Genomic DNA, 17,775 nt, shown 5'->3' on the forward strand with positions numbered 1-17,775 from the left:
AGGCTTTGTTGGGTCCATCCGCCTTTTTACTGCTAAGAAATAGTGCGACTTTTGAAAATGGGTGAAGGGAATGAGCTACAGATACATTTTTTTTTGCTTCTTCGTTTTTTCTCCTCCTATGGGGAACTAGGCTTTCTTCACTTAATCTGATATCCACTTGACTACAGAAGATTTATTTAGACGAGCTCTTGTTTCATAAAGGGCCTCGAAGTCTGTAGTAATTTTTGACACTTTGTTATAATGTTTCTGCAGACCCCTCCTCTCCAGCCTCATTTTCATACGGATACAAAGCGTCAGGATGAAATGATGGTTCATTATAGTGGTACAGAGCCCTTATCTTCATCCGGCAAGAGTCATTTCCTTGCAAAGATTGAAATGCAAATGTGAAAATTAATGATAACTGCATTATCTGATAGCAGAGATAATACCGATTCACTGTCAGCGTAACACACAGTCGTTCTATGATTTCCTGTGCTTCCTCACAATATTCGTCCTTCTGTCTGACTATCTCTGCGGTTAACAATGTTTCATGGACTTTTTAAATTTACATCAAATGGCATTTCCGCAGATCTGCTATCTAACACATTTTCCCAATCAAGGAAGAAAAGGGAAGCATGCCTGCAATCGCCGTGTCCTTCTCGGTTACCGTAGCTTAGACTGTGTACTATCGAAGCGTCCTTCCTGCTGTGACTCAATTGAAGACTGCCATACACGTGAATGCATCTGAATAAAATATTAAAACGAGGTACATCAAGTCTACCAATATCCAGAGCATGGCAGACATCCTTGAAAAAGTAATGCAAGGTTGCCAATTGCTGTGGGTTGGTTGCGCGGGAGCATCAGGGGTCCAGGGGTCAAAGTATCATAGAAAACATATTGCGCAATAAGACTATCATGTCAAAGATATTGTTAAATCACAGTATCATTGGATAGAATGTAGAAGGTAAGAATATAACTTTTGTAGGTTTAAAATATCACAGTTTTTATTATCGTTGTAGTTAATGTTGACTTTAGTTGTGGTACTAAATACCTCTTTTTAATTAATTTAATGTGTATTAGGTATCATATTTATAGGTTTTAGTATTATTATATTAATTATTTTGTTTATTAGTTTTGTTGTGATGGGTATGGTAATTTTAAATGTACTGGGGGTTATTAGGTTTACAGGGGATGAGGGCGGGAAGTTATTTAAACTATAAATTATTTGGTTTTGTTTAAAATTAATTTTGATTTAAGTTCATTAACTAAGTGGTGAATAATGTACATCATTTAATTCATTGTTATTTTAATTATTTTAGTATAGTTTGTAATTTTTAAGTGTAATGTAATTGTTTTTAAATTGAATTAGTAATTTTTTAATTTAGTCGCAGGTTAATGGGTTTGTTGAATTGTTAGGGTGGGAAAATAAATTATGTATACATTATTGTTTTGTATTTTTATTTTATGTTTATATTAATTAAATAATAAATTGCTCAGTAATAATGTAAATAATGTAATTTATGGGTATCTAAATTATTTTTACATAGTTTGCAATTTTTAAAATATAATTTAAGTTTAGTGAAGTTTAATTAGTGATGTTTAAGTTAGTAGCTAGTTGTTGGGTTTGTAAGGAACAAGGGTGGGAATTTATTGAAATTATAACTAATGTTTTTATTTATAAAGCATATTTTAGTTAATTAAAATATTAGTTGCTGAATATTTATGCAAATTATTGAATTGATGACTGGTGTTAATTATTTGTTGTTTTATGATTAACTGTTCATTTGTGAATCAGTGTACTTAATATTAAATTGTTGAAAATTAGCTGTATATTTATTCTTTGTTTAATTTCATTTGTTTCATTTAATAACTCAATTAATATTAATATTTGTTTATTTACAATTTTTATTTACTTTTTTAGTTGTTTCTCTCTTTTTTTTAGTTAGTAGCTAGGGAAGCTAATTTATTTGAAATATTTTTAAAAAGTTTATCAATATAAATTATTTTTTGATTACACTTAATTCAATCTATGATGACTATATTTTTAAATTAATATGTTTAGATATTTACATTTTATTCTGTATTACATTTTTCAACAACAAAAATGAGGGAATGGGAATGGTACGTCTAACCTTTCCATAGTAGAACGCCAATTTTACAGTTGCCAAGATTGGATTGAGAATAGTAAGTCGAAACATTTCAAAGTCAAACAATTTTACTGCTTTTACTTACAATCGAGTGGGAATAGTAAATCAAACCCCTCCAAAGGCCAACACTTCCCCTACTGTTGTTTAGTTTGGAGTGGGGACACAAAATCTAACACCTCCAAAGTTCAGCACTTTCCTTACTGATGCTTATTTAGGAGTGAGAATAGTAAATCTAACACCTTCAAAGACCAACACTATCACGACTTTGCTTACATTGGGATTAGTAAATCTAACCACTCCAAAGTCCAATACTTACCTATTGTTGCACGGATTGGAGTGGGAATAGGAACTCTAACCTATTAAAAGTCAAACACTTTGCCTGATTTTGCTTACGTTGGAGTGGGAATAGTACATCTAATCCCTTTAAAGTCAATCAAATTCCCTGCTTTTGCTTCGATTGGAATCAGAAAAGTAAATCTACTCCCCACCAAAGTACAACACTTTCACTACTGTTGCTTATGTTGGAGTGGGAATAGTAAATCTAACTCCCAGCAAAATGCAACACTTTACCTACCACTACTCAGGTTGGAGTGAGAGTAGTACATCTAATCGCTCTAAAGTCCAAATCTTTTCATGATATTGGTTAGGTTGGAGTGGGAGTAGTAAACCTCACCCTTCCAAAATGCAACACTTTCCCCACTGCTATTCAGTGTGTAGTGGGATCAGCAAATATACTCCTCCAAAGTCCAACACCTGATTTTGCTAGCAGCTAATCCCTTTAAAGTGCACACATTCCCTGCTTTTTCTTTAAATTGAAGCTAGAATATTAAACATAACTATTTCAAAGTTCAACACTTTCACAAGAGTTATATATTTTTTATTGTTACATTTTTATTTAAAGATTAGAATATTTATAAAAGTTGCATTTATTAATTTTGTAAAATATTTTTGGTATTATCTTTCTTTTGAATTAAGTTTGACATAAGGGTTTATTGCAAATGTTTGTTAATTTTTAAGTATTTGTTTGTATTTTGTAATGTAATCTGTTAAAATTGTCTAAATATAGTTTATCTTATTTTAAGATATAGATTTATATATATAAATATAGACACTTATTTTACATAAAAAATGAAGCTATTTTTATATTAATTGTACTTCTTTATATCAGGTGTAATATATATATTTTTGTTATATATGTGTTTGCTCATTTTAATTTGTTTTTTTTGTATATTTTAAAGTATATATGTATATTTTAAAGTATATATATATATTTACATATATATATATATATATATATATTCACTGAAAAAAACATAGGTTTCACACATGTTATAGTTAGTGGAAATTTTACTGATAAAAAACCAATGAAATTGCCCCGTTATAGTTAGCGCAGGCAACTATAACTCACGCGACCGCAATCCTCTGCTGATGCTAATACTGTATTTAGACACTTATTTGCCCATGTCTTCTTCCATACATTTTTAGCTATACATATATTACAAATATTTTTTTTTCCTAAAGACACATATGTCATCAGCAGAGGATTGCGGTCGCGTGAGTTATAGTTGCCTGCGCTAACTATAACGGGGCAATTTCATTGGTTTTTTATCAGTAAAATTTCCACTAACTATAACATGTGTGAAACCTATGGTTTTTTCAGTGAATTTGCAAGGTTTTTTAAATGCTAATTCCTAACTATAACGTGTGTGAAACCTATGGTTTTTTCAGTGAATTAGTACGGTTTTTTAAATGCTAAGTTTTTTTCCCTTATAATAAGCCCTGTACATTTGGTGGCCTACGGCCACCAAAAGCACAGGGGGTGGGGTAAGTGTGGATAGTGTTTTTTTCCATTGTAATAAGCCCAGCACATTTGGTGGCCTTCGGCCACCAAAAGCACAGGGGGTGGGGTAAGTGTGGATAGTGTTTTTTTTATTTTTATTTTTTTACCGTACGCTTACCGTAAGCGTACGGTAAGCGTACCCCGCGAAATTGCCGAAAAAAAAATAAAACCGTTTTTGCACTTGGGGGATGTTTGGGGACTCCCTCCACATGACTATGTGGGAGGGAGTTGTCAAAACAGCCCCTTTACATGTTTTTGGGCTTCCGATTTTAAAAATCTCTCTCAGTGCGAGAGACAAAATGGCGGCCGCCGCTTCCTGGTTTCGGCCGATTCGAATGTTTACTAAGATCTAAGAGCCAATCAGAATCGCGCTCGCGCACGCCACCGTACGCTTACCGTAAGCGTACGGTAAGCGTACCGTAAGCTGGCTCAGATATATATATTGATTTAAAGGCTATTTTCTCAGAATCTACTGAACAGATTTACACCAAACCTACAAAAGGCACTTCCTTGACCTAGGGACTACCTCTCTGCCAAATTTTGAGTAATTCTGTTCAGCCATTCGGGCTGTAGCTCGTTCTAAAGGTCCTATGGAAAAATGCATGGGAAAAACGCGTTTTGGGACCCCCCTTTTATCTCAGCCCCCGCTTGACGAATCCCCCCGAGACTTTCAGGGTAGGAGCGGAGCGTAGCGCCCCACCTATTTTGAGAAATTCGCGAGGATTCGTCGACCGGCGCCAAAGTTATTCAAAATAGAATGTTGAGGTTTTCCTATGGAAACGTGGTCCTAACTATAACTACCTACTGGCTATCGCCAGTAGGTAATATATATATATATATATATATACATATATATATATATATATATATATATATGCAGCGTATTTCGCCCAGCAAGTTCAGCTCAAGAGGAACAGATGAATACGGACCCAGATATCAGTGTAAGGTTTGTTTATTTTGCAACACCCAGCACTACCGCCATATATATATATTCTGCAGCACACATAGAAAAATAAAACATCTCATTAGATTGTTTTTGTGCAGGAAGGTACTCCTATCGACAACACAAGCACTCTTGCCCCATAGTGCAAGGATGTCTCCTTTGGCACTAGCCAGCCGAAATGGCACCAGCGCAGGGAGAAAGGGCAGTAATGCACAGTATGGAATAAATATGGTACATTCCTAACTTTTCACTTTGGACTAGGGCAGCGCAGCAAGGTAACTTGCTGCGCTGCCCTATGCCAAATCCCCGTAAATAAGGACCTAACTCCATAACCACATGGCTCTTTCATCTATGTACCCTCAATAGTGTATTCAGTGTCTCTACATCCTATTGGCCTTTTGTGGATATCCTTGGGATGCATAAATTGGTTGTTGTCAAGGCCCTCCTTCCATTGCATAAGGCTGAGCATGTCGGCTGATCTCCAATTTTGAGCAATGTCTCTCTTGGCCAATACCATGCATAAACTCAAGAATGAATATCTGCTCATAACCACTGTACCCCCAAATCTTCAAGTATATTCAATCAATCAATCAATCAGACATTTATAAAGTGCACTCCTCACCCGGGAGGGTCTCAAGGCGCTGGGGGGGGGGGCAGCTACTGATCAAACAGCCAGGTCTTGAGGAGTCTCCTGAAGGTCAGCAGGTCCTGGGTCTGTCGTAGGTGGATGGGGAGGGTGTTCCATGTCTTGGCGGCGAGGTGGAAGAAGGATCTGCCGCTGGTGGTTGTTCGATGGATGCGTGGAACTGTGGTGAGGGTGAGGTCAGCGGAGCAGAGCTGGCGGTTGGGGGTGTAGAAGGTGAGTTGCTTGTTGAGGTATGCTGGTATTGTGTAGTGCTTTGTGAGCATGGGTGAGGAGCTTGAAGGTGATCTTCTTGTTGACGGGAAGACAGTGCAGGTCCCAGGTGGGTGGTGATGTGGCTGTGGCGGGGGATGTCGAGGATGAGGCATGCGGAGGCATTTTGTATGCATTGGAGTCTCTTCTGGAGTTTGGCCGTGGTTCCCGCGTAGAGGGCGTTGACCTAGTCCAGCCTGCTGGTGACGAGGGCCTGGGTGACGGTCCTTCTGGTTTCGGTGGGGATCCATCTGTAGATCTTGTGAAGCATACGGAGGGTGTTGATGTTGAAGCAGGAGGAGGAGACGGCATTGACTTGTTGGGTCATTGAGAATGTTGAGTCCAGGATGAACCCCAGGTTGCGTGCGTGGTCGGTGGGTGTCGGCACAGTTCCCAGCGAGGCTGGCCACCAGGAGTCGTCCCAGGTGGAAGAGGTGCAGCCGAGGATGAGGATCTCCATCTTGTCCGAGTTTAGTTTCAGGTGACTGCTCTTCATCCATTCGGCGATGGCCTTCATCCCTGCGTGGAAGTTGGCTTTGGCGGTGACGGGGTCTTTGGTGAGGGAAAGGATCAGCTGGGTGTCGACGGCATATGAGACTATGTTGAGGTTGTGTGATCGGACGATGTTGGCGAGCGGTGTCATGTAGACCTTGAAGAGGGTCGGGCTGAGGGATGGTGGCTTCAGATCTGAATGGAGGGAGGTGGACTTTCTGGGTTCTGTCAGTGAGGAAGCAGGTGATCCAGTCCAAGGGCTTTGTCGCGGATCCCCGCGCTGTAGAGTTGTGGGCACAGGGTGTGGTGGCCAACGGTGTCGAAGGCGGCAGAGAGGTCCAGGATGATGAGGGCCGTGGTTTCGCCGTTGTCCAGCAGGGCCCTTATGTCGTCGGTGGCGGCTATGAGGGTGGTTTCGGTGCTATAGTTGCTGCAGAATCTGGATTGAGACGAGTCCAGGGTGTTGTTCTCTTTGAGGAATTGGGTCAGTTGCCTGTTGAAGATCTTCTCGATGACTTTCGCCGGGAACGGGAGCAGGGAGATGTGCCGGTAGTTCTTGAGGTCCTTTGGGTCTGCCTTGGGTTTCTTGAGTAGGGCGTTAATCTCTGCCTGTTTCCAGCTTTCCAGGAAGGTGGCTGTCTCGAATGACCTGTTGAAAATCTTACTGAGTTGGGGTGCGATGATGGAGCCTGCTTTGTTGAAGATGTGGTTCAGAAATGCTTTCTGGGGGTGAGTAGTAACTGGTTACCTATCGTCATTGACAGCACTGGTACTGTATGGTAGGAGTCTCCATTGGTGATAAAGTATCTCCATTCATACTCTGGTTCATAGACACAATGTTGATAGTTTAACTGGAATAACCTATACCAATTCAAGATAGCTGCCTCAATTGGAGGCATTAATGTTGTTTCCCTTTTTCTTAGTCCCCCACATCTCTCCAATACATTTGTTGAAGTGTAAAGAATCCATCATGGTGCTGGTTATCTGCGATTTCCATATTTTGGAAATCTTTTGATTTGTTAGCTTGGACATGGTGAGCTTAGCTACCACTGGTTGAAATCAGGTAGCAAAACTATATTTGCCACATATGGTGCCAGAGCTTTTTTCAACTGAAATTAGAGGATGGATTTGATTTGAAGGAGCTTAACCACTTCTTTAAGGTTACCTACTGATATATTGTGGTTTTCAATGACTACGGAACCAATTGCGGCACCAATTTTAGAGATCCCCATTCTCTCCCACCATTCAAACCCTATGAGAACCAAGCCCTGAGGGTTTGCATGGCCACCAATAAGGAGGTTTCTCCGGCAAATGGCTATTCGGTTCTGGGTCTCCTTTATGTCAAACTATTCAGTTATTAAAAACTATTAAGTGTGCAGCTCTGCAGTATGACACAACATCCATCATGTACAGGCTCACCTCCAAGTTAGACTTACAGTACTTGATTATTGAGAACCTAGATACCACACTGTAATAAAGAAAGGTATGCATCATTGTCACCAGCTGTTTGAAGAATATGAGAAGGACAATTTGGGGGAGTTTCTGCAATGTGTATAGGTATCTGGGCAGTGATAAATACTACATTTGATAGTGCTACTCTTTCCATCAAAGACAATGGCAAGGGGTGACACTGGAGAAAGTCTCAGCTGGAATCAGACCCCTTCATTGGCTGCCCATCAAACAGCGCATAGAGTTTAAATCTCTAACACTTGTGCATAAGGCAATCTATGGGGGCACTACTGATGACCTTCAAAAACTTTTTGTACCCTATGTTCCCTCACGTACCCTTAGATCGGCCACTCAAGGTCTCATTAAAATGACAAAGATAAGACGAGAAAAAAGGGGAGGCCTAGCAATAACACACTGTGCGGCCAAACTCTGGAATAAGCTGCCTCTGTCTATGAGGCTTCAATCCGACCTCCAGCTTTTTAGGAAGAGCTTGAAAACCCGGCTTTTTACAGTCGTTTGGGCCCTTTTACATCTTGCTTCCCTGTCATTACACTCTCAGTGCCAAGACGCCTCGGCATTCGAGCGCTATACAAAATACTAAACATAAACATAAGCATAAGTACCATAAGTGCAATGTTGTCCTGGAAATCTTATATTTCAGAAATGTTTTCGAGATTTCAAATAGCTTAGCAAATCTTCGGGCAGATGTATTTTTTGTGCAATTTAGCACAGCAACCACTACTGCTGTGCTGTGTTGTGCAAGGGGGAGAAACATGGTAGAGCCATATTTATTAAAACAAATGACCTGCTGTTGCTCTCATAGTCTGCACTGGGGGAAAATCAGGCTGCTCAGACCACGCTCACACCATGGTGCATGGGTATGAGCATGATCTCCAGCTTAGGTACTGTACTAGCATCCTACCCTTCCAGTACAACATCCAGGGGGATATTCATAAGGTAGTGGTGGAGAGAGGTGTTAGCCTTCTTGGCTCCATGCCTCTCTCCACCACTTTGGAAACGCAAGGCTGCACCATATTCACAAGGATATGGTGCAGCCTTGCGTTCCCCCCTGCGATGGTGATAAGTTTAACAACTTAGAGCCAACGCAGGCACCCTTGCACCAGAGTGCAAGGGTGTCTGTGTGCAGGGAAGGATTGTTGATGTGTAGGAGGTGTCCCTTCCTGCACATAAACAATCCTAAATGCAATTCTCTAACTTTCATGTGTGCACAAAGCAGCACACATGTAAAAAGCAAAAACGAGGAGAAATAAAGCATTTCTCCTCGTTTTGCCTGTTTAAGACCAGGATTTTCCTGGTCTTAATTTTGGCGTTGCCTCCTATTTACCCTGCCCTTGTGAATAGGGGGCAGCATCAAAATCAATGGATGTTGCAGTAAAACGCCCACTGCAACACCCAATACCCTCCCCTTTCACGCTGAATACAGCGTGAAAGGGTGCCGTATTCACAAGGCAGCGTTAAGCCACGTTAAGTGACTTAACACTGCCTTGTGAATAAGGCGAGGCCTGTATCGCCATCACAACCTCACTGAAAGTGGCGTTGTGGTGGCGATATGGGCTTGTGGATATGCCCCCCAATGTCTTGACAAACTGTAAAATAAGTGTAGAGAGCAGCACGGAAATGTTAGTGGAAATACTGGCATTTCTCCAAGTTAGTGCCTGCTTCAGGGACACATCTTAGTAGATTAGGCTTTGCTTCAAAAACTATGAGTGGTTGTGCTCTTCCGCCCAAGTAACAGCCCTCTGATGCACAGTGGCACAGAGCACTACCTGCACTCAAAAAGGGCACTTTTTCAGCACACAGTACATTTTGGGTTGGAAAGAAAATACCCTTAGAAATGTTTGCACCACTTTGCATCATTTTGTGTGACTTTGCACCGGCGCAACACTTTAATAAATATGCAGTCCTATATTATCACAAAACGCATGTTGAATTACCAATTAATATGCTAAATAGGAATACTTAATTTGTTGTCCTCGGAACACTTTACCCAAAAGACATTAACAGTTGCAGAGCATTTTAAAAAGAGTGTTTGATGGCTCAGAAGGTCCACGAGGCAGTTCTAAGTTGCCCCATTCCAGCCCAAAGTTATCACCTCAGACCCTAAAAGGGTTTAAACTTTACCACTTAGAAACATTGTGCCCGTGATCCGGCCCAATGGCATTTTGAAGATGTGCTCTGCCATAATGACTTTGATGTTTCTACTGTAATATTGTGCCATGTATGTTCACCCTTTTTCCTGGAGAAATATGTGCTAAACCTGTAGTAGAATCTGATTTGCTCTAGATGTGCAGCAGCACAACAGTTGGTCCTTGGATGCTCTTCCACTGAACATGATTGGTTCTCGTACTGTTTTTATTTCTTCCACAAATCGATGTTATAACCCCCTTTCTTTTGTTTTTACATGTTTGAGGCAATCATCAAATTACATAGCTGTACTCCTACCTATTAATTAGTTCAGCCGAACATGTAGCCAAGTATATCTTTTAGAAATGTCATTCCTTTCTCGAGTATTTACACACTCCCTACTGCAGTGCAAAGATTTTCGAAGCTCAAACTAATTAGAAAATCATAAGGACAACAATATTTCTATTACAGTTGAATATCTTTCATATTGATTATGCCCAATACTAGGGATCTCAATCCTTTTGCTAGTTGCAATAATTGCATCCTTCCTAAGGTTAAAGCTTCATTCCGATAGTACGGTCTAAACTTATAAAAAAAAAAAGGGACGTAGATAATACCCACCAAGAGTAAAGACTAAAAAGGGACAATCAAGCAGCAGATCCTTCATTTTGTCTCCAAATTACAAGAGTACATGTAAACGTACAAGTTACTTACCTTCGGTAACGATGTATCTGGTAGAGACAATTCTAGCCGCAGATTCCTTAACGGTAGAATTATCCCCAGGCGTGAGACTGGACCCGAAAAACTTTCTTGCCCAGCATCTCTGTGCACTGGGGTGCCAGCACCACGCGACTCCGCCCTGACGTCCTCCATGGGCATGACGTCAGCGAGGTCACATAAGCGCCACCCCGGTGCGCTGACATCAGTTTGCTTCGCAGAACTTTTCCGCGACACAACGTGGAGCCATCACAACAAAACTGAGGAGAGCATTGGAACAGTGTGCGAAAAAAATAGAGAAATAAAACAGAGAGAAACAAAAGGTGAGGAATAGCACCAGTTGGAACAAAGGTACCAGGAGGCTACAACAGCAAGCCAGAGCAGGGAAAGAGCAGAGTACCACTCTGAGGAATAACTGTGCAAGCCAAGACGATAGCACCAGTGGGCACCAAGTACCAGAAGGCCATAGCAGCGAAGCCATAGCAGGGAAAGCGCAAAGCACCACTCCGTGGAACAACTGCCCAAGCCAAGGCGAGAGCCATCCTGAGGGCACAAGCATGTGAAAATGCCGTAACAGAAAGAGAGAGAGAGAGAGAGAGAGACTGCAACCACAAACCACACAGGGAAGGGCCACAAGCCCGTAACAGAGGAGCAACAGCAATTCACCCCCAGACTACACTGTCAAGGAGGCCCACATCCCCTGAAAGGAGAAGGAGGCCAAAGGACAGGCAAAAGAATCCCCAACGTAGAAGACCGCAAAGAGATCAGAAACTCCAACCACAGAGGGAAAGAGCAAAAGTAGGCCCCTACATGGGAGAGAAACCATCTGGAGGGATGCCTGACCGGAAGAAAATGAAGAAGACACCCACAGAAAACAAGCCACCCAGAGGGAGGCGAGCACAGAAAACCCAGCTGAGGATCCTCGCAGAACAGGGAGGAAGGGCGGGTCCTGAAGGAATCTGCAGCTAGAATTGTCTCTCCCAGATACATCGTTACCGAAGGTAAGTAACTTGTACATCTGATAGAGACTACTAGCCACAGATTCCTTAACGTAGAATAGATACCCTAGCCATACCTAGAAGGGAGGAGGGCCGGCGAGAGAGCCTCACCACCAAGAGAGACACAGGGCCCCAGCAGGGGACATGTCACAGGGACAAGAGGGGAAGAGCCAGGATATCTTAAGCCCAACCAATGGAGAACCGCACAACACCCCGCAGGGGCAGACGGCGACCGAAAAGACTCGAGGAAAAACAAGGACCGCCTCAAACCCCAAGGAGAAGAGGTAGAACCGGAGGCAGGGACCACCGTAAGAAACACATAGACAGCAACAGGAAATAGCTGAACACACCTCTGCCGCAAGCAGCGGACAAGGCAGGAACGGCTCCACCGCCAATAGCGCAGACTGAAGAAGAAAGTGACAGCTGTGCAAAGCCCCAGTGGAACCAGAGGCAGGGGCACAAGGGAACACATCAAAGACCACAACGGCGGATTAGAAAAAGCAGGCCTGCACGGGCACGCGCAGCCAGCAGCAGGCAACACCACGGAACAGAAGTGCGGAACCACCATAACACGATGCCACAGACAGCAGACCAGACTGGTCAAGTGACGTAGCGAACAGGAGAAGGACGTACCTGGCGCAACGCAAGTCGCCTCAAGACAAGTGGCAAGAAGATCGCACCTGCAACATATCGTGATGCCACGGAGAGCAAGGAGCCCGAAAAGGGCAACCACACCTCCCCAGCACACGATAGAGCTATGTAATAGCTACAATTACCCCACATAGGGCATGTATGTCCCAAGAAAACATGGTAACACCTCTGAGGAAAAATCTCCGCAGCAGACTTCAAACAGAAAAGACCTGCGGGAAAACCACAGATGGCTTGTCAATCAGCCAATAAAGAAGACACAAAAGGCCTAACCACAGGACCTACACGGCTTACCAACAGCCAAAACCACACATCAAAAAAGGGCCGGACCAGCAGCCAACAGCACCAAAGGGCCAACTGAAGGACCCTGAAGGCACACCAACCAGACAGAACACGCAACCATGGCTACCAAGCACTAGACCCCAGAAGAACAAGGGGAGAACACCTCCCAGCGCACAACAGAGGAGCGACATGCAGGTTTACTGAGTGGGAGGAGGAGGAGGAGGAGGATGAAGCCCCGCAAGGAACCACTGAATAGCAGAATCCGCCGGGGCATGAAACAAAAGAGTGCCATCAAAAGGGAGGTCAACCAGACGCTCCCTAACATTCTCAGGAAAAACACTGTCCTTCAACCAAGCATGGCGACGGAGGGCCACCAAAGAAGCCATATTGCAACCAAAAGCCTCAGAGGCATCCAGTGCCGAGCAAAGAATAAACGCGGCCAGCTCCCGGCCATCCAACACATGGTGCCGCAGATCAGCGCAGGCACCCTTCTGAGAATCACGAGATAGAAGGGACTCTGTGGAATCCCACAAGCAGGAAGTGGCTCTGGCCAACACGCAAAGTGTGTTGAGCACCCGCAAGGCAGCATTGGAGGAGGCGAAGATGTTACGCCCCCACGAATCCAACCACCGGGCCTCCCGAGACAGAGGAGACAACACCGAGGGCAAAGAAGGAAAGGCAGTCTGTAGAAGAGGGCACCTGGTAGAAGGGTGGAAGGAAAGGGCAGACAGGATCATGCGGAGCAGGACGATAATGGTGCAGATGCGTCTGGGGCACCGGGTCCCCCGTGGCAGGACACCACCAGGCTCCAAAGATAGAATTATGAAGCGAAGCCTCAAAAGGAAGAAGCAGCTCCTGTCCACCAGAGCCCTGAGGGAGCACCACCAGCAAATTGTCCGTGGGAAAATGGGCAGCCGGGTTGCCCATGCGCAAAATCCCAGCGGCCATGGAGACCCCCCGCGTGAAGGCAGCACTCGCCTCCGTAGGGCAACGCAGAGGGGAGAGCAATTCCTCTGTGGGAGACAGCTGTAAACTAAGCCGGCCATCCCCCAGCCCAACCGGAGGAAGAAACAGCCAAGCGCGGACAGGAGAATGCTGGACTGATGAGTGGGGAGCCTGCGGCACCTCAGGGGAGGACTGTGGGCGTGGGGACAGCGACGAGCCCTCCTTGGAAGACGCCGGGGAAAAAGCCACGACGCGGTGTCCCGTCTCCGAAGAAGAAGATACAAAAAGCTGCCGAACCTCTGGAGAAGAGGGGGCCTCCGAGGACGAATCGACGACTCAACACCGTCACAGCGCTGTGGAGTCCACCACAGGTGCCTGCTCGACGTCGACCAGTGCCGAAGGGGATGCCGAGACAACCTCCACCACCACCGGCACAGCGGGGGAATGGGATGGGTCGGGGCAAGGGTGGCTAAGGAACAATGCCGAAAAGGCGCCGACTTGACCTCTGGCGAGGCAGCCGCCTGCACGGAGAGACGAGGGGGGCCAGGGGACGCGCCCCAGCCAGCCCCTGCGGCACCGCCAGGGCCGACAGCCGCCGGCACCTGAGTGGGGTCAACTCGGCCTCGGACAAGGCTACCGCCTGCCCAGTGGACTGAGGAGGACTCGAGGATGAGCCACGAGTCCCGGCAACCTCACGCGACACCACTGGGACCCCCACGAGGGTTTGCGGCGATGCAGAGGCACCGTGAGCCGAAGGAGGGAACCCCATAGGGCCACACCCCGATGACACCACACCCCCGAAACCTGGAGCTGAACCTGTCGGCGCCAGAGCTGCCGGCGACTCCGCAGAAGGCCCCGCGCATGGCGAGGGATCTGTGGACATCCCAGGAAGGGGAGGTGAAGCCAAGGAGGCCTGCAGGGCCACAGCATAGGCCTCCATTTGGACTCTGGAAGCCCCCATGTCGGGAAATGGCGGGTAGGGTGGCGACGCTTGAGGCCGCTCTACAATCGAACCACCTGCGCAGCCCACAGGGCGGGGACCGGGCCTCGGGGACAAGCTGCGACACTTACCAACTGGTGAGCGACGCCCTTGCAGCCTCTGAGGAGGACGATGTCGGAGACGGAAGCGGCGGGTCCTGGACCCTTCCATGGGGGACGGGTGTGGGGACGACGCTGACCTGGACATGTGGACGGAAAGGAGCTTCATTCGGCGCTCCTGCCGGGACTTAGGCTTCATCTGCTGACAGGCCTCACAGTCCGTGGAGTCATGGTGCACCCCCAAACACCACATGCAAATGGGGTGAGGGTCCATCGCCGACATCTGGTGTGCACAAGATGAGCACGTCTTAAAACCCGAAGGCATTCGCACACTACTCTCAAAAAAGAAACGCAAAGCGTAAAAAGAGGGCCTGAAAACAGACCAGGGACACGATCCGGATCCGCGTGGCACGCGGAAAAGAAGGAAACTGATGTCAGCGCGCCGGGGTGGGGCTTATGTGACTTCGCTGACGTCACGACCATGGAGGATGTCAGGGCGGAGTCGCATGGTGCCGCCCCCGGCGCACAGAGCTGCTGGGCAAGAAAGTTTTCCGGGTCCAGTCTCACACCTGGGGATAATTCTACATTAAGGAATCTGCGGCTAGTCTCTATCGGATTTTACTCTTTACTGTCTACTTTGTCAAATAATTCATAGCAAGCTCTGACTGAGTCACAACTTATCCTCAAATGCAAAACATCCATCCACATAAAAGGGCTTGGGAATTTTAAATTGTATTCAAATCACTCAAATATCCCAAAATATTTCAAAGCTATCAATAGTTTATCATTAATCTGGGTGACATCAAAGAAAAATATTTCCTTTCTCGGCATCGGGCTAACATCATGAGGTATGAGGACTAAATTAAAAAGCGCAGTGGTTCTAGATCATAAGAAGCGCAAGCATTAAGCAGCAGCTTTTTTAAACCGTTCCAATACTTAAGAGACAACCCCGCTTCCCTTACTGAATTATTTCAACTGCTATTAAATTCAGGTCTTTTTTTTGCTAGTTTCACTAGTGCACAACTTAAATTGGAGATGAAAGGCTTGGGTCTCAAAGTTTTTTTGAAAACGTTACCTGCTACTGCCGTAAAGCTCAAAACAACTTTCAGTATTATCATCTCATTAGCATACAGTACCGGGGGATCGATTTTACCTTTAATCGACCCAGCTAAAAGGTTCACAGAAAAACCAGTATATTGATTATTAAATCTCATTAGGTGCCCACAGAGTGACTTGAGTTTGTTATGACCCAATTCAGGTTACACAAAATACCTTGTAAAGGTTGTTCCCTTCCATCCACCAAATGTGAAAGCAATTTCTTTCTACCCAAAAGAAGAACTTGGATTTTAGCTATATTAATTTGAAATGTATTTTCCCCACAATATTCTTCCAGGGATGAAATCCTAAGCTGCAAACCCAGCAGGATCATAGACAATGGGGCCAAATCATCTGCAAACAAGAAGATACCTAAAAGCTAGTCACCTATTGGCAAGGAAAAATTTAAGAAGAGAAAATGGCTAAAAGCAAATCTGCCACAAAGGACCAAACAAAGTAGGTGGTAATAGGCAACCCTGCCAACAACCATTCCTTGTTAGTATTTCTAGTGTCAACCTACTACTTAAAGATGTATCTACTAGGAGCCAACCTCAGAAATATAGACGCTGATTAATACTTAGGAGTCCTGGGGCATATTCCACCTACTTAACTTACCCAGCAAGAAAGTTCTATCCATAGTGTTGCAGGTCACACAGAAATCTAAAACATAAAATATAAAGCACTATTTTGCTCTGTGTTTCTTTGGGCAACCTCCCATAGCACGAAACAGCAGTCACTTGTGGAACAACGCCTCCCACATCCTGCTTGTTGTTGATATTACTAGATGAACCTCACACATCTCATTGCTAAATTAGACTCAATTTCAATGTCAACATCAGTTTCAATCAAACACTTTACCACTGCATATAGTTAATGACATTACCATGAATGACTTGAATCTAATATCATATGTTATATGCAGTCACCACTCTAGGCACATGTAGTACTGACAGCGGTACATCAGTGTCTGTCTACAAACTGAACTGATCGAACAGCATGTGGTTCGATTGGTTCAGTTTATAGACAGATGCTGATGTACCACTGACGGTACTGCACATGCTCGGAGTGGTGAGTTTTTAATCTTTAATTTAGAATTATCCTTCATTCTTCCAATGTACTCAATGGTTCAAAGGCAAACTAACAACTATTCTTGATGCAGAAAGTTCTACCACCAATAGAAAGACATGAAGTGTAAATTGATAAGGTCCTCAGATACATCATGACTTGACAATTTTACGATAAGTTACATATACACTGTGTTATGGTGATACAAATATTACATTGACACCAGATTCAATAAATAGCCAGGGATAAAATAAGGGTTTGTATCTCCATGCACCAGATGAACCTCTTGTAGTTGGTGCAGGAAGCGGAGCTTGAAAATATTATGTGTGCACCTGTGGAAACTTTGATCGTGTCAGGAGGTATATACCCTACAAGCGTAAGTACACCAACCCAGCAAGCAAACATTGCATGTTGAGATTTCTGAAAGTATCAAGTGTAGGCACTAATAATATGTTCTTTTTCAGCGGAACCTACGTCACCTTTCCTATGATTATTTACATAACTTAATAATTCTCACGAATACACAGAATAGCAATTAAATTATTAAATAAATGGTCACACATTCAAAGGAGGAATCCGTGTACGCAGTGTGTTGAGCAGCGGACTCACAACTCCCTCCAAAGAGGTGTAAACATATATTGGGAAAATGATTTAAGAACTGTACATCAGGCTAACATTACTAAATTAGGAAGCAAAAAAGACTATTGTCAGTGTTTTCCTCATACCTGGCCCGTCCCAGTCATCGATCTCCACCTTGGGTTGGAGTGCTTTTTCTGACTGTGCGTCACCATCTGACTCTGCTGTCTCCTGGCTCCCCTCTTCATCACCTGGCAAGAACAGAAGGCAGGACACATGCATTAAATGCTGTCTGCAGTGCCATCTAACATGGAGCTCTCAGTCTGAGCAGGGACTCACAGTTTGTACAGGCTAATGGCAATACAAAATCATGAATAAATGAAAGCATGAAAGCAGCAATATACACAGGGAAGAACACATTTGCAGTAATCACCGCATATTTTCCATTAGTTGAATCAGTGTGTCTTGAATACAAAGTAATTACTAGACAGTGTGTAGATTGCTAACAGATGATAAACTGG

The 17,775-nt window shown here is 44.3% G+C and overlaps 1 protein-coding gene across 1 annotated transcript in view; it reads right to left on the reverse strand.

Annotated features, from left to right (window-relative positions):
• Positions 1 to 17,775, reverse strand: part of ZFPM2 (zinc finger protein, FOG family member 2) — a 610,873-nt gene that overhangs the window by 415,967 nt on the left and 177,131 nt on the right. Inside the window, exon 3 of the mRNA XM_085605110.1 lies at positions 17,404 to 17,505. Coding sequence (XP_085461236.1) covers positions 17,404 to 17,505 — 102 coding nt within the window. The remainder of the gene's footprint in view (positions 1 to 17,403; positions 17,506 to 17,775) is intronic.

This window comes from Triturus cristatus, chromosome 5_1 (genome assembly GCF_964204655.1).
Source record: "Triturus cristatus chromosome 5_1, aTriCri1.1, whole genome shotgun sequence".
Classification (NCBI taxonomy): domain Eukaryota; kingdom Metazoa; phylum Chordata; class Amphibia; order Caudata; family Salamandridae; genus Triturus; species Triturus cristatus.